The 18,806-nt window shown below is 44.7% G+C and overlaps 1 protein-coding gene across 1 annotated transcript in view; it reads right to left on the reverse strand.

Moving 5' to 3' along the window:
• The window catches only part of CAPN2 (calpain 2), a 91,820-nt gene that overhangs the window by 37,212 nt on the left and 35,802 nt on the right, over window positions 1-18,806 (reverse strand). The window contains exons 3-9 of the mRNA XM_056568472.1: window positions 14,115-14,233; window positions 12,337-12,470; window positions 11,257-11,425; window positions 10,056-10,139; window positions 9,879-9,964; window positions 7,327-7,401; window positions 1,551-1,711 (exon numbers count right to left, since the gene is read on the reverse strand). Coding sequence (XP_056424447.1) covers window positions 1,551-1,711; window positions 7,327-7,401; window positions 9,879-9,964; window positions 10,056-10,139; window positions 11,257-11,425; window positions 12,337-12,470; window positions 14,115-14,233 — 828 coding nt within the window. The remainder of the gene's footprint in view (window positions 1-1,550; window positions 1,712-7,326; window positions 7,402-9,878; window positions 9,965-10,055; window positions 10,140-11,256; window positions 11,426-12,336; window positions 12,471-14,114; window positions 14,234-18,806) is intronic.

The raw sequence follows: 18,806 nt of genomic DNA on the forward strand, positions 1-18,806 counted from the left end.
AAGATGTCTAGGGGCGGAGTAAGCAGCAGAATAGATAAGTGCCCCTCTGGTGTGATGGTAATATTCATGGTGAGAATATTTGTTCCCTGTATAGTCACATTATTTGGTAACTATATGATGATTAGAGGCATACAGTACACTATGCTGGTATTGTTATATACTGCAGATTTTCTGCATGACAACTTTTCTTACGATTTACATTGGGGTAAGTCACCATTTCGGTTTTCGCCTCGGGCAGCAGAAAAGCTAGAATCGGCCCTGGCTATGCTGGCACTGTGGCTAGCGCTGCTATGGGGGTACAGTGAATGTCACTGTTATAGGGGAACTGCCATTGTTATAAAGGAACTACAGATGGCTCTGTTTTCCAGGATTCACACATATACAATATATATAGCATTTACACCACTGCTCCTATACAGAGCTGTTGTCATATAGAGAGATAATGATGTGTATATAGTATATACTGACCACCACTGCTCCTATACAGAGCTGTTGTCATATAGAGAGATAATGATGTGTATATAGTATATACTGACCACCACTGCTCCTATACAGAGCTAATGGCAGTCAGGCTACCTCTGGCAAGCACATGGAGGGCTGTGCGGCCCCCCCCAAGAAATGCCACCCCACACCATTATTGACCCACCACCAACCGGTCATGCTGAAGGATGTTGCAGGCAGCAGAACGTTCTCCACGGCGTTTCCAGACTCTGTCACGTCTGTCACATGTGCTCAGTGTGAACCTGCTTTCATCTGTGAAGAGCACAGGGCGCCAGTGGTGAATTTGCCAATCTCTCTGGCAAATGCCAAACGTCCTGCATGATGTTGGGCTGTAAGCACAACCCCCACCTGTGGACAACGGGCCCTCATATCACCCTCATGGAGTCTGTTTCTGACCATTTGAGTGGACACATGCACATTTGTGGCCTGCTGGAGGTCATTTTGCAGGGCTCTGGCAGTGCTCCTCCTGCTCCTCCTTACACAAAGGCAGAGGTAGCGGTCCTGCTGCTGGGTTGTTGCCCTCCTAAGGCCTCCTCCATGTCTCCTGATGTACTGGCCTGTCTCCTGGTAGCGCCTCCATGCTCTGGACACTACGCTGACAGACACAGCAAACCTTCTTGCCACAGCTCGCATTGATGTGCCATCCTGGATGAGCTGCACTACCTGAGCCACTTGTGTGGGTTGTAGACTCCGTCTCACGCTACCACTAGAGTGAAAGCACTGCCAGCATTCAAAAGTGACCAAAACATCAGCCAGGAAGCATCGGAACTGAGAAGTGGTCTGTGGTCACCACCTGCAGAACCACTCCTTTATTGGGGGTGTCTTGCTAATTGCCTATAATTTCCACCTGTTGTCTGTTCCATGTGAAATTGATTGTCAATCAGTGTTCTTCCTGAGTGGACAGTGGGATCTCACAGAAGTGTCAGTGACTTGGAGTTACATTGTGTTGTGTGAGTGTTCCCTTTATTTTTTTTTGAGCAGTATATATACTGACCACCACTGCTCCTATACAAATCTATTGTCATACAGACTCCTCTCTGCTGTGTCACCTGGAAAGTTCCGGCATCCTCCAGCGGTAGAGCCGCGCCTCCACATGCCGTCCATCTTTACCAGGCTCCACTTCTTGTATTTGTCTGACGCCAGGGTATCTGGGGTGAGATTGCAAATTTCCAACCTTGAGTATTGTCTTAAGAAATCATTGTAAGACATCCTGAGAAGGAGGGAAAAGAATCAGATTAGATAGGAGATGATAAAAGGCGATCACTTCTGATACTCAGGGTCGTGACAAGGGGCAGGGAGGTCGGGTACCTACCAACGGCGCCACAGCCTATCCCCATAGTAAAAATAAATCCCTCATATTAGGTATTGCCGCATGTGGAAATGTCTGAGCTATTAAAATAAATGTGAATAAAACTGTGGAATGAATGGCCTAAACATACAAAAAAAAAAAAAAAAAGATAAAATACTAAAACATCCTAAAAAAAAATACCAAATGCCAGAAATGTGGTCGGAAAAGCGAGCTAAAAAAAACTAAACCTATCTACATCAAAATAATTCACAGTACAAAGAAAACAAAAAAACAGGCTCTTCCGTGGTTCCTCAAGTGGAAAAAAATGTTACAGGGTGATTCAAAGCATTTGTGGTGAGCTTGTGGGGGTGTAGGGTATATGGGGTGTAGCTGTGCAGTGATGAAGGGGTGCTGGTTTAACCCATAACTGTCGTGACGCCAGGGTGAGGGCTCCTCTGTATATGCTGGTCCTATCGCCACCCGTCCCAAGAGCGATAGGGAGGAATAATAAATGATTGTCCACAACCGAAGGTTTCAGAAAACTGTCAGAACTTTTACTGCTGGTTTTATGCAGAATTAAACAGGAACAGTCTTCGTACATGAAGAGTCTATTAGGATCCTGACAGTTGGTTGGGACCTTGTGAGTTTTAAGCTCAGGAGATTTATATGCGCTGTTCTGCTGGATTTAGGGGAAGGAGTTTAGGTCCAGCAGTCACGCAGACTTTAGCGGGGAGTTGTATTGTAACTCACTATTTGGTAAGTTGCGGTATTATCAGGCTTCAGCCCGGTCTTGTCTTTGTAAGTTGCACGAGGATTGGCTGGCAGCTCCCTTATATGGGCAGGGGCTGGCCTTGAGCTCATTGGTCCATACCATCTGTCAGTCACTATACACAAGGAATTATGGTCTAAACATGTGACCACACATGTGACCACACATGTGACCTAGGAAGGTCCTTTAACATCCCTTAATAGAATTAACATTTGTCATGTGACCTAAGGTCCTGCGACACTATATTCACCATTAAATATAGAATTAAATATACATACAAACATCACAAAATTAAAGAAGGAAAAGGTGACTAGGGTATATCCTATCAGAAGGTACGGTATATTATACAGTACCGGGACACCACACATTTTATAATAACAAAAACTATATCAATTGTGAATTTAAATTTTATTGACCTAAAGAACAACGATAACTGGGGAGATTTATTAAAACTTGTGCAGAGGAAAAGTTGACCAGTTGCCCATAGCAACCAATCAGATCGCTGCTTACATTTTTCAGAGGCCTCTTTAAAAATTAAAGAAGCGACCTGATTGGTTGCTATTGGCAACTGGTCAACTTTTCCTTAATTTGATAAATCTCCCCATGTCTATTTTACAGCAAACTGATGTAAAAAAAAAAAAAGAAAAGTCTCCAGATTTGGAAATGACGTGCTCTCTGATGACACCTGTCTCGGGAACTGTCCAGTGTAGAAGCAAATCTCCCCATAGCAAACCTCTTCTACTCTGTGCAGTTCCCGAGACGAGCAGAGATGTCAGCAGAGAGCACTGTTGCCAGACAGAAGACAACAACTCAACTTCAGCAGCTGATAATTATTGGAAGGATTAAGATTTTTTTTAATAGAAGTAATTTATAAATCTGTTTAACTTTCTGGAGCCAGTTATTAAAGGGGCACTCCGGTGCTTAGACATCTTATCCCCTATTCAAAGGAACTCCCGCGATCAGGCATCTTATCCCCTATCCTTTGAATAGGGGATAAGATGTCTAAGCACCGGAGTACCCCTTTAAAAAAAAAAAAAAAAAAAAAAAGTTTTTCCTGGATAACCCCTTAAATATCATGTGTCTTACTATGCCTGGATGTTTGCTGCCAAGTCAGTAAACGTGGAGAAAAATGTCAGTAAACACAGTATGTAAATAGGGCTCGTGAAGTCACCGGGTGTGTGTCTGCGGAAGTAATCAGGGCACCCCGGGCTGTAATCACGCCTATTCAGACATGATTGACAGGTTCCCTTTAACTGTACTGGAAGTGGGCCTCCTCTGTCTGACACCACTCGCTAAAACTTAGTAACAAGTTCCCTTTAAAAACGTTGGCTGCTCTCTGCGCCTGCTGGGAGTATGCCGAATAAGGCACTGCGCAAGAATGGCTCCCATTCTGGGCTAACAGCACACCCATGCATATAACTTGAAAATACCAGTATTTCCTAATCAGGGTGACTTCAGCTGTTGCAAAACTACAACTCCCAACATGCCCGGACAGCCAAAGGCTGTCCGGGCATGCTGGGAGTTGTAGTTTTGCAACAGCAGGAAGCACACTGGTTAGGAAACACTGCTCTGATCATTGGTGTTGGTCTCCCATGCACTGCCTAGACCATGACACCTGCCGCTTAGCATGCTGGATGTTGTAGTTTTGCAACAGCAGGAGGCACCCCGGTTAGAAAACACTGCTCTGATCATTGGTGTTGGTCTCCCATGCATTGCCTAGACCATGACACCTGCCGCTTAGCATGCTGGATGTTGTAGTTTTGCAACAGCTGTAGGCACCCTGGTTGGGAAACACAGGTCTAAGGGTTGGACCAACTCTGAAATTTATGCAGAAATATAGAAAATTAGGAACCGGTGGTGTGGCATTTCCAGCGGTGAGGCTATGTTTAGTGCGGGCTCTGAAGCATTTCCTGCCCCCTCTGGGTCCTATGACTCACATGTGGTTTTATGTCAAATTCTTTATTTTTTTATCCAGAACAGAAGATAACTCATCCGCCGGCTCAGTATTCTCCAAGTTTCTCATATCGCCCAATAACAACAGGACCCGGGCGTAGCCGTAAATTCCATCATCATGAAAAGGACTTTCCTTTACCCTGTAAATATCATTTAACCCGAGGCTTTCCTTTTTTTTTTTTTTTTTTTTTTAAGCAAAACCAGATTTTCTGGCTGAGATTTTTACAGCAACGTGAGAGGTTTCCTCCTCTTTTTGCTAGAAATGTCTCCCTGCAATATGGTAATCGCAGGGTGTCCCTGCTGTCATCTGTGATAAACCCCGGCGGCAAGGGTTTAAGGGTACTTTTTTTTTTTTTTTTTTTTTTTTAAATCAACTGGTGCCAGAAAGTTAAACAGATTTGTAAATTACTTCTATTTAAAAAAAATCTTAATCCTTCCAGTACTTATTAGCTGCTGAATACTACAGAGGAAATTCTTTTCATTTTGGAACACAGAGCTCTCTGCTGACATCATGACCACAGTGCTCTCTGCTGACATCATGACCACAGTGCTCTCTGCTGACATCGCTGTCCATTATAGGAACTGTCCAGAGCAGCATATGTTTTCTATGGGGATTTTCTCCTACTCCGGACGGTTCTTAAAATGGACAGAGATGTCAGCAGAGAGCACTGTGGTCATGATGTCAGCAGAGAGCTCTGTGTTCCAAAATGAAAATTATTTCCTCTGTAGTATTCAGCAGCTAATAAGTACTGGAAGGATTAAGATTTTTTAATAGAAATAATTTACAAATCTGTTTAACTTTCTGGTACCAGTTGTACTCCTTTAATCTACCTGCAGCGCCACCACAGAGTAAAGGAAGTATTGCACAGTTCTCACTGAAATATCAATGTCCTGTCTCGTTCACACTGCCGACATTCCCCTGCGGAATTCTGCTTCCAGCAGAGTCCTATTGTTTTCAATGGGATTCTGCCGCTCTGCGCACACAGCTGAATTCCGCCGGTGGAACAGACATCTGCCTGAAGAACGTACATATTAATTTCTTTAGGCGGAATGGCACTGGACTGCATTGCCGTCTATGAGATGGAGCTCGTCCACAAGGCCAAGGATCCTGGCGGCACCTGCTGCAAGCAGAAATTCAGACCGCTGAATGTCTGCAGTGTGAATGAGCCCTAAGGCCATGTTCACATGTCAGAATTTCTGCGCCGGATTTGGCATTGGAATCCGGCACGGAGATTCCGCTGCAGCTGAGTCCAGTTGAATTCCTTGTGCACACGGCAGCATTTCCAAGCAAGATGATTTTCAGCGTGGAGATTCTCCGTGTGGACATTCCGTAGTGTGAACACAGCCTAACAGTGTTTCCAATCAGGGTGCCTCCAGGTGTGGCTAAACTTAAAGGGGTACTCCGGTGAAAAACTTTTTTTTTTTTTTTTTTAGATCAACTGGTGCCAGAAAGTTAAACAGATTTGTAAATTACTTCTATTAAAAAAATCTTAATCCTTCCAGTACTTATTAGCTGCTGAATACTACAGAGGAAATTATTTTCTTTATGAAACACAGAGCTCTCTGCTGACATCATGACCACAGTGCTCTCTGCTGACATCTCTGTACATTTTAGGAACTGTCCAGAGCAGCATATGTTTGCTATGGGGATTTTCTCCTACTCTGGACAGTTCTTAAAATGGACAGAGATGTCAGCAGAGAGCACTATGCTCATGATGTCAGCAGAGAGCTCTGTATTCCAAAAAGAAATTAAAGGGGTATTCCATGAAAAAACTTTTTTTTAATATATCTCAACTGGCTCCAGAAAGTTAAACAGATTTGTAAATTACTTCTATTAAAAAATCTTAATCATTTCAGTACTTATGAGCTTCTGAAGTTAAGTTTGTTATTTTCTGTCTAATTGCTCTCTGATGAAACGCGTCTCGGGAAACGCCCAGTTTAGAAGAGGTTTGCTATGGGGATTTGCTTCTAAACTGGGCGTTTCCCGAGACAGGTGTCATCAGAGAGGATTTAGACAGAAAAGAACAACCTTAACTTCAGAAGCTCAAAAGTACTGAAAGGATTAAGATTTTTTAATAGAAGTAATTTACAAATCTGTTTAACTTTCTGGAGCCAGTTGATATATAAAAAAAAAAGTTTTTTCCTGGATAACCCCTTTAGTTTCCTCTGTAGTATTCAGCAACTAATAAGTACTGTAAGGATTAAGATTTTTTTAATAGAAGTAGTTTACCAATCTGTTTAACTTTCTGGCACCAGTTGATTTAAAAAAAAAATAAAAGTTTTCCACCAGAGTACCCCTTTAAACTCCCAACAAGCCCAGACAGCCCAAAAAAAACTGTCCAGGCATGCTAGGAGTTGTAGTTTTGAATGTCCACAGTGTTATCTAAAAGAGTCCTAAAAGCTATAAATAAAGTGATAAGCAGCCAGCAAACTGGCTCCCTACCTATGCATACTTACTGAAACAGTATAGTCGGACCCTATGAGATGAGATGTGTCAAGGAGATAATTGATTGTACCATTACTATTGTTCCCCTGATGAAGCTGCTTTACGCAGCAGAAATGCGTTGGGCCATTTACCCTTTTGGTACAACTGGCACCAGATCATATCTGAATATTTTATTGGGGTCACAGAATTGGTGTATTTTAGCCGAGAAACTAGTAAAAAAGTCATGTTACAGAGCACTTCCTATGGTTTATCCCCCCCTTTTGTTATTTAATTTTGCTGGGAAGAGTGAATCAAGCATCTTACCTACTGTGGGGTGGACACTATACCACAGATCTTGTTCAAATAAAGTGATAAGACAGGGTGACCTACCAGAACTCTCCATCGTCACAGCGTTTGATCAGTCGGTCTCTTTCATCGGGATCCACGTTATTCCATTCATTAGAGCTGGATAATGGAGAGAAATCATCAGATCAGTTGTACATCCAAAAAATTTCCATTTTTATTTTTACAGATCAGTATGTGCACCAAGTAACCTTCCCTCCCGTGAGTTACACTAGACTAGGGTTTCCCAACCAGGGTGCCTCCAGCTGTTGCAAAACTACAACTCCCTGCATGCCCGGACAGCCTTCGGCTGTCCGGGCATGCTGGGAGTTGTAGTTTTGCAACAGCTGGAGGCACCCTGGTTGGGAAACCTTGCACTAAAGGACAGGACACCGTTTCTCCTGTATATCTGTGGTTTGGGGCTGATGCATTCACTGGTCTCCAGTTACTCCATTTTATACACTCCAGTCTTCTCCAGAGCTGCACTCATAATTCTGCTGACTTCCAGTTAGATCTCTGCAAATCGCAACGCGCAATTGGCTGTGTTAGAATCCAGTATTTGATAAAAGCTTGATATATACAAACCAGATTGCCCCACCAGAGCAAGTGGAAGCTCGTATGAGGCTAGGCTTACATTGCATGGGAGGTGCCTTTTGGGGCCTACTTAGCAGATACGGTAAAATGGGCACTGTCTTACATAGGTCGGGCTCAGACAATGACAGATGGCTAGAACTACCTACTTATAATGTACGTCTATGGGATTGTCTCATCAGCTGCACTTTTCTTTCGGCTCGTTCTAACAGTTGGTCGGGGTCTGAACACTTAGACCCCGACCAATCAAAACTATTGACAGGTCTCTAGGGCATAGGAAAAGCGACAGGTACACTTTAACAGCAGTAAACTGAACAGGGGGGTCCGCTGCATTGCCAGACACCAACGGAGCCAGAATGACCTTATTGACTGTAATAGGGTCCATCGGGTTTTCCGGTATGGTGTTCGGTTCATATGACAGAACAAAAACAATACTGCATGCTTCGTTCTGCGATGAAATGTGAACCTTGCCTAAACTGGATGCCTGTCAGCAAACTGCTGACGAGAAGCAGAGTATTCAATGCAGCTCTGGATGTGACTGGAGTATAAGGGTTCCTTTTGCATTAATGAAATTGGGATGGGCTGCCGACAGTAATGGCCACATGAGCGATCCACGGGTCAATTGTGCAGCAGTTCACGCACAATACACAGACACTTAATACAATACACAGACTCACAATACCCAGACTCTTAAAGGGGTACTCCGGTGGAAAACATTTTTTTTAATCAACTGGTGCCAGAAAGTTAAACAGATTTGTAAATTATTTCTAATAAAAAAAAATCTTTATCCTTCCAGTACTTTTTAGCAGCTGTATGCTACAAAGGAAATTCTTTTCTTTTTGAATTTCTTTTTTTTTGTCTTGTCCACAGTGCTCTCTGCCGACACCTTATCAGGAACTGTCCAGAGCAGGAGAAAATCCTCATAGCAAACCTATGCTGCTCTGGACAGTTCCTGACACGGACAGAGGTGTCAGCAGAGAGCACTGTGGACAAGACAAAAAAAAAAAGAAATTCAAAAAGCAAAGAATTTCCTCTGTGACATACAGCTGCTAATAAGTACTGGAAGGATAACGTTTTTTTTTTTTTTTTTTTTTTTTATAGAAGTAGTTTACAAATCTGTTTAACTTTCCGGCACCAGTTTATTTAAAAAAAAAAACGTTTTCCACCGGAGTACCCCTTTAAGTGCAGCCAGTGCTGACTGAATAAGTCGGCGCTAGGACCACGCGTACATTCCCGTCTCCATAGACGGCAATGTATTCCAGGCAGGAAGGAGCAGGAGGATTCTTTTGGTGGTGGAACGTCACTGTGCAGCGGAACCCCATTTACAGCCCCCCCCCCCCCTCCATAAATATTCACCCCTTTTCCACAGCCGGTCTGTAAAGGGGGCGGAGTTTTTGTCCAGAGGGGGCGGGAGAAAACATCGCACATACAGCAATGGCCGCCTCACAGTGCAGTAAAAGGGAACCTGTCACTAAGTTTTACTCTGTGTCAGAGTTTCCCAACCAGGTTGCCTACGGCTGTTGCAAAACTACAACTCCCAGCATGCCCGGACAGCCAAAGGCTGTCCGGGCATGCTGCGAGTTGTAGTTTTGCAACAGCCGTAGGCAACCTGGTTGGGAAACACTGCCCCTATATAAGAAGTGGCGACACATAAAATAGGTTAATAGGTGCACTGTGCAGCGAAATCCCATTTACAGCTATGCTGCACCGGAATTTCCTCTCCGAAATCCTCTCGGAAATTCGCTGTCCTGTCTAAAAGACCCTTTCAGCGAGCGCCAATCGAATCGGGATAGGCCAGCCCACATGGGTATAACCAAGTTATATGGAGAATGATAACACTCCTTGAGAGGACCACCCCTAATCCAGATTATCTTTTGCGTAAGGAATTTTCAGTCCTCCCCCCATACATTATGTACAGTGCCCATTTTCTTTGAGAAGACCCCCCCCCCCCAATAGTAGACCACTTTTCAGCAGTCTCCACTGTATCACGTTTTCTCTCCTGTGCTCACTTATCGCTCCACGCTCCGGTCCACTCCACCTCTCCCCAGGGATTTCGAATCCGGATGAGTTTTTCCTGGCTGCCCCTGTAGCTTACCTGGACGAATAAAACAGGCGCATGAAGAATCGGATGCTCGAAAATAGTACAACGCAAAAAATAAGAAGAAGAATACAAAAATGCCCCCTACCTCTTCTGCGGCGGTCACGGAGTAGGCATGGCCCTTCACCAGCTTCTGGTAGGTGATCGCTTCTGTCTCGGCTGCACTTGTGATCTGAAAGGTATCAAATAAGGATGCAGGACAGGTATCAATGTCCGATCTGATTCCTATCTGCAGAACAGAGGGGACGCAACCTTCCGGAAACAAAAAAAAACCCCACATGAGGCTGGGTTCACACTACGTTTTTGCCATACTGTTTTCAATCCGTTTTTCTAAAGAAAACCGTATGGCAAAAAAAAAAAAAAACGGATGGAACAGTATGGAAAAAAGTAAACCGTATGCGTTTTTAAACAGTATACTGTTTTTAAAAGTGCATACAGTTCCGTCAGTTTTTATTAAAAAAAATAATAAAAAATAAAAAACATAAGTTTTTGAAAATTTTGTCCATTTTTAATGGGAGGGGTCTTGGGTGGGGACTTTAGGATTCAAATGCGCATGTGCAAAGTAAAGATGTATACGTTTTTCCCGTATGGAACCGTATACATGTGCGTTTCCCATTGACGTCCATGTTTAAAAAAACGTATGCGGTTGCAGTACGGTTTTTGAACCAGAGTCAAAACCGTGGTTGACCATGATTTTGTCTTTTGCAACCGCATACTTTTTTTTTTTTTAACATGGACGTCAATGGGAAACGCACATGTATACGGTTCCATACGGGAAAAATGTATACGTTTTTACTTTGCACATGCGCATTTGAATCCTAAAGTCCCCACCCAAGACCCCTCCCATTAAAAATGGACAAAATTTTCAAAAACGTATGGGTTTTATTTTTTTTTATATAAAAACTGACGGAACTGTATGCACTTTTAAAAACAGTATACTGTTTAAAAACGCATACGGTTTACTTTTTTCCATACTGTTCCGTTAGTTTTTTTGCCATACGGTTTTCTTTAGAAAAACGGATTGAAAACAGTATGGCAAAAACGTGACGTGAACCCAGCCTGAGACCGAAGGCTCCCTGACACCCTCCAGCCTGTTTGCATTGGCCGGAGTCAGTCGGGAAGCTGTTTCAAGCATATTGCACAACTCCAATTGACTTAAATAGTAGCTGTGTAAACACAGTAGCACCACATCCTAGGCTCTTTACGTAACTCCCGGGTGATGTAAACAGTGTTGCTCTGATATGTCGAATGTGCGAATGGCGTAACAAGTAGAGTAAGAGCACGCTCACATCTATGGAGCAGCCCAGAAGAGAGCCGGTCTTGAGCGCCTTCTGTATGATCTTGAATAGGTTGTCTGGAGCCTTCTTCAGTTCGTACCACTCGGCCAGGCCTCCGGTGAAGTCTTCGAAACCTTCAGTGGTGGTGCCACCAGATAAAGCTTCATAAGATCCATTCAACCTGAAGTGGAAGGAACACAAGTCACATCTAAAACTCGGCTCCTCCAGGGCCAACATCCCCCCCCCCCCCCCCACGGAAAGGATTGGGATTAAAAGTTTCTACGATCTACAGCCCCTACATTAATAATCTGACTAGGACATTATAGAAACAGGATCCGATATTGGGACCCTCCCTCTATGAACCTGAATGGCGAGCCACTGTGCAAGTATGGCTCCCATTCTGGGGCAACCAGCACACCCATGTATATGACTTGAAAAGACCGGTATTTCGAAACCAGAGTGCCTTCAGCTGATGCAAAACTACAACTCCCAACATGCCCGGACAGCCGTTGGCTGTCCGGGCATGCTGGGAGTTGTAGTTTTGCAACAGTAGAAAGGCACCCTGGTGAGGAAACACTGCTCTGATCATGGCTATTGGTCTCCCATCCACTGCCTAGACCACGATACCTGCTGTTTAGCATGCTGTGAGTTGCAGTTATGAAACAGCTGGAGGCACACTGGTTGGGAAACGCTGCTCTGGGCATTGCTATTGGTCTCCCATCCACTGCCCAGACCATGATACTTGCTCTTTAGCATGCTGGGAGTTGTAGTTTTGCAACAGCTAGAGGCACACTGGTTGGGAAGCACTGCTCTGAGCATTGCTGTTGGTCTCCCATCCACTGCCCAGACCATGAAACCTGCTGCTTAGCATGGCAGTGAATGGGACCATAATATCTTCTGCTTCACGGTAGGTTTCTGTCCTCCCTGAGCAACAGCAGGAGGCACCATGGTTAAGAAACACTGCTCTGATCATTGCTGTTGGTCTCCCATGCACTGCCTAGACCATGATAGCTGCTGCTTAGCATGCTGGGAGTTGTAGTTTTTCAACAGCTGGAGGCACCCTGGTTGGGAAACACCGGTCTATGGTCTTACTTGGCATAGGCCTTTTCCATCAGCGCGCTCCAAAATTCAGTCCCTTCGGCAGAATGAACAAACACAAGCTCATTGTTTTTGGTCGGCAGCCGATCGTCTATCACCACATCCACCCATTCTCCGAACTGCCAGAACTAGAACCCAAGGAAAGAAGAGATTAGAATCAATAAATTACTCAAAGAGATAACAAAATATAATATAAAATTAAAAAATGCACATTAGGTCCGACTATCAACAGCCCTGATACACTCATACAGCCATAGGACATTAACCCTCTCAGGTATAAACAATGAAAGTTCTCCTTTACTGACAGTAGGCAGAGATTTTGAAAATGTGAAGAAAAGAAAAGCCTATATAAAAGGCAATGCATACAGTGAATTTTGTATCATTATTTTCAGACCCTAAATGCATTTTCTGGGTTATATAATGTATAAAAATGTGTTTTATACATTCAACTTATATAGTTTTTCTATTACTGTACTACTAAAAAAAAAAACAGGCAAACTTTTTATTAAATTTATTTATTTATTATTATTATTTTTTTTTTTAAACAAAATCAGTATGGCTAAAATTGTCCTCTTCTGACCCGATAAAACTTTTTTTCCCCCCGCATACAGGGATGTATGAGGTTCATTTTTTTGCGCCGTGATCTGTAGTTTTTATCGGTACCATTATTGTTTTGATGGGAGTTTTTGATCGCTCAAAATATTTGATCAATCATATTTTTTATGATATATGATGTGACTAAAAATTTTTTTTTTTTTTAATTTTTAATTTTTTTTTTACATTTACACTAGAGATGAGCGAACTTACAGTAAATTCGATTCGTCACGAACTTCTCGGCTCAGCAGTTGATGACTTTTCATGCATATATTAGTTCAGCTTTCCAGTGCTTCGGTGGGTTGGAAAAGGAGGATACAGTCCTAGGAAAGAGTCTCCTAGGATTGTATCCACCTTTTCCAGCCCACCGGAGCACCGGAAAGCTGAACTAATTTATGCAGGAAAAGTCATCAACTGCCGAGCCGAGAAGTTTGTGACGAATCGAATTTACTGTAAGTTCGCTCATCTCTAATTTACACCATTGACCGTATGGGATCATAAACATTATATTTTATTAGTTTGGGACAATTATGCACCAGGCGATACCAGTATGTTTATTTTTTTAGTTAAATTTTTTTTTTCCTAAAATGGAAAAATAAGTGTGATTTCCTTTTTTATTAGGGGGAAGGGGTTTTATATAATATTAAATTTATTTAATTTTATGTTTTAATCTTTTTAAGTCCCCATAGGGGACTATGATTTGCAATTATTCGATTGCATTCATTGTACAATACTTTGCCTATTGCATAGCTTCATCTTTGACTCGGTAATCAGTGGCAGGTAAGTGACCCTCTGTCACCATTTTAGCTGATCAGAACCCCACGATCAAGTTGCAGGGGTCCGATGAGCCCACCGAGCTTGATTTACGCTCTAGTGCATTAGGTCCCAGATGGAAAGGGCGTACATTTACAGGAGAGAGAAAAAAGGCACAATGTCCACTGTTATGCCACGGTAAAAATGCACAATTACAATGGTATTATAAACAGGGAGGCCGTAGGGTAAGCAAGCTAACCAATATTGCATAACAAATAAGTATAATTAAAGAAGAAAAAAATAACAAACAAAAACAATAAAAGAAAAACCAAAGAAGGAAAAAATGATGAAGATTTTCTGCGATTTTTTATTTTTTTTTACATGAAAGGTTCTTACCTCCCCCTTCCCTGTAGCTTAGAAATTACCTGAAAGTGGAATATACCCGCGTAGTTCTCCTGGAAACTCTGGTCTTTAGGGACAACACGGGACAGGATATTCTCATTGAGCGTCAGAGAAGCGATGGCTGCCAGAAGCCAGCAGTCACCTGGAGGATGATAACCGGGTTATTTTTAGGCATAAAACTCTCATCCATAATGTTATACAGATATGGAATACACCACCGCACTTTTAGAGCCCATGCAAGCTAAAAAATTCTTCCCAGTGCAGCAGCCTCCCATTTTTTTTAATAGGATTCTGCTGTACCATGCACACTGCTGGATTTCTAAAACAAAAAAAATCATATTCCGAATGTTAAAAATATATACCGTATTTATCGGGGTATACCACGCACCGGCCTATAACACACAATTTTTTACCCAAATATTCTTGGTAAAATGAGGGTGCATGTGTGTGCATGCGTATACCCTGATACACCCCCAGGAAAGGCAGGGGAACAGAGGCCGTCGCTGCCCGCTTCTCTCCCCCTGCCTTTCCTGGGGTCTAGAGCCCTGCTACCGTCGCTTCTCTCCCGCTGGCTATCTGCGCCGCTGCCCGTTCTCTCCCCCTGACTATCGGTGCCGCTGCCCCATTGCCTCCCCCATCCCCGGTTGTATAATTACCTGTTGCCGGGGTCAGGGCCGCGCTGCTTCAGGCCTCAGGTGTGCGTCCCCTGCGTCGTTGCCATGCACTGCACGGCGCAATGACGAATGACGGCACCGATAGTCAGGGGGAGAGAACGGGCAGCGGCACCGATAGCCAGGGGGAGAGAAGGGCCGGCAGCAGGGCTCTAGACCCCAGGACAGGCAGGGGCAGAGAAGCGGGCAGCGCTGGCGGTCTCTGCACCTGCAAAGCCGCTGCAGTTCATTGATTTAAAGCGCCCGCTTTAAATCATTGAACTGCAGCGGCTTATCGGCGTATAACACGCAGGTAGACTTTAGGCTAAAAATTTTAGCCTAAAAAGAGCGTGTTATACGCCAATATATACGGTATATTCTAACACTAGCGCTCCCTAGGAAATATATGCCTATCCTGCCGCCTGGTATATTATGGGTCATGAGGACGGGATATGAGGTTGAGATAGGAGAACTGGATAGGAGGATGGGATATGAGGTCGGGATATGAGGACGGAATAGGAGGACGAGATAGGAGGTCGGGATGGGAGGACGGGATGGGAGGACGGGATGGGAGGACGGGATAGGAGGTCGGGATAGGACGACAGATTATGAGGTTGACATACGGGGATTGGATACGGGGAAAGGAAATGGGGTTGGGATATCACAACAATATATGAGGATGGGATATGAAGTCTAAAGCTTCCTCCTTTGTTGATTTTCCTCCCCAACAAGGATTAGGAAGGAAAACCGGGCAACGCCGAGTACTCAGCTAGTATGTAATAAATACTGCCGCGAAAAAAATAAAATAAAAATAGGACTTACTGTTTTTATCCCAAGGCACTTTATTGGCGGTGTTCGCACATGCACTTTATTGGCGGTGTTCGCACATGCACTTTATTGGCGGTGTTCGCACATGCACTTTATTGGCAGTGTTCGCACATGCGCTTTATTGGCGGTGTTCGCACATGCACTTTATTGGCAGTGTTCGCACATGCACTTTATTGGCGGTGTTCGCACATGCACTTTATTGGCAGTGTTCGCACATGCGCTTTATTGGCGGTGTTCGCACATGCGCTTTATTGGCGGTGTTCGCACATGCGCTTTATTGGCGGTGTTCGCACATGCGCTTTATTGGCGGTGTTCGCACATGCGCTTTATTGGCGGTGTTCGCACATGCACTTTATTGGCGGTGTTCGCACATGCACTTTATTGGCGGTGTTCGCACATGCACTTTATTGGCGGTGTTCGCACATGCGCTTTATTGGCGGTGTTCGCACATGCGCTTTATTGGCGGTGTTCGCACATGCGCTTTATTGGCGGTGTTCGCACATGCGCTTTATTGGCGGTGTTCGCACATGCGCTTTATTGGCGGTGTTCCCACATGCGCTTTATTGGCGGTGTTCGCACATGCACTTTATTGGCGGTGTTCGCACATGCACTTTATTGGCGGTGTTCCCACATGCGCTTTATTGGCGGTGTTCGCACATGCGCTTTATTGGCGGTGTTCGCACATGCACTTTATTGGCGGTGTTCGCACATGCACTTTATTGGCGGTGTTCGCACATGCGCTTTATTGGCGGTGTTCGCACATGCGCTTTATTGGCGGTGTTCGCACATGCGCTTTATTGGCGGTGTTCGCACATGCACTTTATTGGCGGTGTTCGCACATGCACTTTATTGGCGGTGTTCCCACATGCACTTTATTGGCGGTGTTCGCACATGCACTTTATTGGCGGTGTTCGCACATGCACTTTATTGGCGGTGTTCCCACATGCGCTTTATTGGCGGTGTTCGCACATGCGCTTTATTGGCGGTGTTCGCACATGCGCTTTATTGGCGGTGTTCCCACATGCACTTTATTGGCGGTGTTCGCACATGCACTTTATTGGCGGTGTTCGCACATGCACTTTATTGGCGGTGTTCGCACATGCGCTTTATTGGCGGTGTTCGCACATGCACTTTATTGGCGGTGTTCGCACATGCACTTTATTGGCGGTGTTCGCACATGCACTTTATTGGCGGTGTTCGCACATGCACTTTATTGGCGGTGTTCGCACATGCACTTTATTGATCTCTCTTTTTTTTACAACAATAAAAAGAGTAAGTCCTATTTTTTCTGCGCCAGTATTTATTATATATTTCATATTACAACTGTGTTCATTTTTTCAATGGAATTGAAATGGAAGGGTTAATTGATAAAGATTTACAACATTGTCGCACACTTCAGGACCGATCCCTGCAATGTAAGGAGCGAGTAACGTCACTTGTAGGATGTAGAATTGTGTATCGCTCGGTCACAGTGAATTTGGGTAAAATATCCTCCTACAATGTGACAAATCTACATTCCAGACCTGACGGAAAATTCCAGTGATATTCAGCCCCAGCCCCCGCCCAGAACGCACAGCAGGAGTTTCCCTGGTAGCTGGAGGCTGAGCGTCCCCGCACGTAGCTTCAGGGGACACTGGTAGTCTTGGGCTCCTATAGTGGGATACACTATGGCAGTGGTCTTCAACCTGCAGACCTCCAGATGTTGCAAAACTACAACTCCCAGCCGTTGGCTGTCCGGGCATGCTGGGAGTTGTAGTTTCGCAACATCTGGAGGTCCGCAGGTTGGAGACCACTGGACTATGGCACCAGAAAATCCAAGTCATACCCATATAGTTCCCTTCTTATGGATTTGTATACAGTTAAAGGGGCACTCCGCCGGAAAAAAAAAAAACATCTTATCCCTTATGCAAAGGATAGGTCTGGGGACTCCGGCGGTGTCTGCTGCGTCACCCTAGTCATCTGGTGCAAAGAGGGCAATTCTGATGTTATTTCCCCCAGATAATAGACTCGGTACATAGGATTCTTTGTATTCTCTTTCGATTCGACGCGTTTCTCGCTGTACAGATCATCAGGAATCTTGTTGACACAGCAGTTTGATTCATCATGTTTCTCATTTATTCGGCTCCATTGTAGCGTGATGCCGATACAGCACTGATCATGGCGGCCGTATACTGAAGCTGAGTAGCGGTCAAGCATTTAACATCAATAAGTCCCACCCTATTGCTATACGTCATATCCCTACCTGCCAGGGCTCACACACCTGGCTAGGTAATCTTAGGGCTGCAAAAGGGAGGGCTCATACTATCCAGACCTTGTTTTAAATTGATAGTGGCTAAGCAAGTTGATAGCATGTCAGCATTAACCTGTTCAGGACGCAGGGCGTATGCATACGCCCTGCATCCAGAGTCCTTAAGGACGTAGGGCGTATGCGTACGCCTGTGGGAATTCCGGTCCCCGCCGCTAGCCGGTTGGGGACTGGACCGGGATGCTTGCTGAAATCATTCAGCAGGCATCCCAGCACATCGCCGAGACCCCCCCCCCCCCCCCCCCATGTCGGCGATCGGAGAAAATTTTCTACTATTCCTGGCTGATCGGGTCTCTGGTCTCCCGATCGCCTGGAAAATAGGGATGATAGGAGCTGTCAGGGACAGCCCCAATCATCCTGAGGGTAGGAGCGAGGTTGCAGTGTTGCAGCCTCCTCCTATCCCCTGCCATTAGTCAGCACTGATTACTGACCAATGGCAGTTGAAGACGGGGGGATACCATGGAAACCCCTGCTCTGCCCAGCCCTGGATGTCGGGCAGAACGGGGGGAGATGATGGCGGCCGGTACGTGTGGAGAAGATGCCGTGGGAACCGCCGATCGTCGGTGACATCAGCGGAGATCAGCGGTGCAGATAGTTTCAAGCAGAGAGTTTCAAAGTTAGAAAAATGCAAAATTTTCAAAATTTTCATGAAATTTTGGGATTTTTCACCGAGAAAGGATGCAAGTAACGACAAAAATTTACCACTAAAATAAAGTAGAATATGTCACGAAAAAACAATCTCAGAGGGGCAGTAACTGCTACTGGAACTTCGCTCTGGAGTCGGAGTTGGTCGCTCCCTGGTCGTTGGGCGCCCTGCTTCACACTTCTTGTAGATCTTTGCCGCGCTCCCTCAAGGGCAGCCTCATTATACGTGATACGATGGCTGCCGGGAAGGCATGTAGATTAGTTATGGCACTGCCTATTCTCCTCAG

Source organism: Hyla sarda, chromosome 3, assembly GCF_029499605.1.
Source record: "Hyla sarda isolate aHylSar1 chromosome 3, aHylSar1.hap1, whole genome shotgun sequence".
Lineage (NCBI taxonomy): Eukaryota > Metazoa > Chordata > Amphibia > Anura > Hylidae > Hyla > Hyla sarda.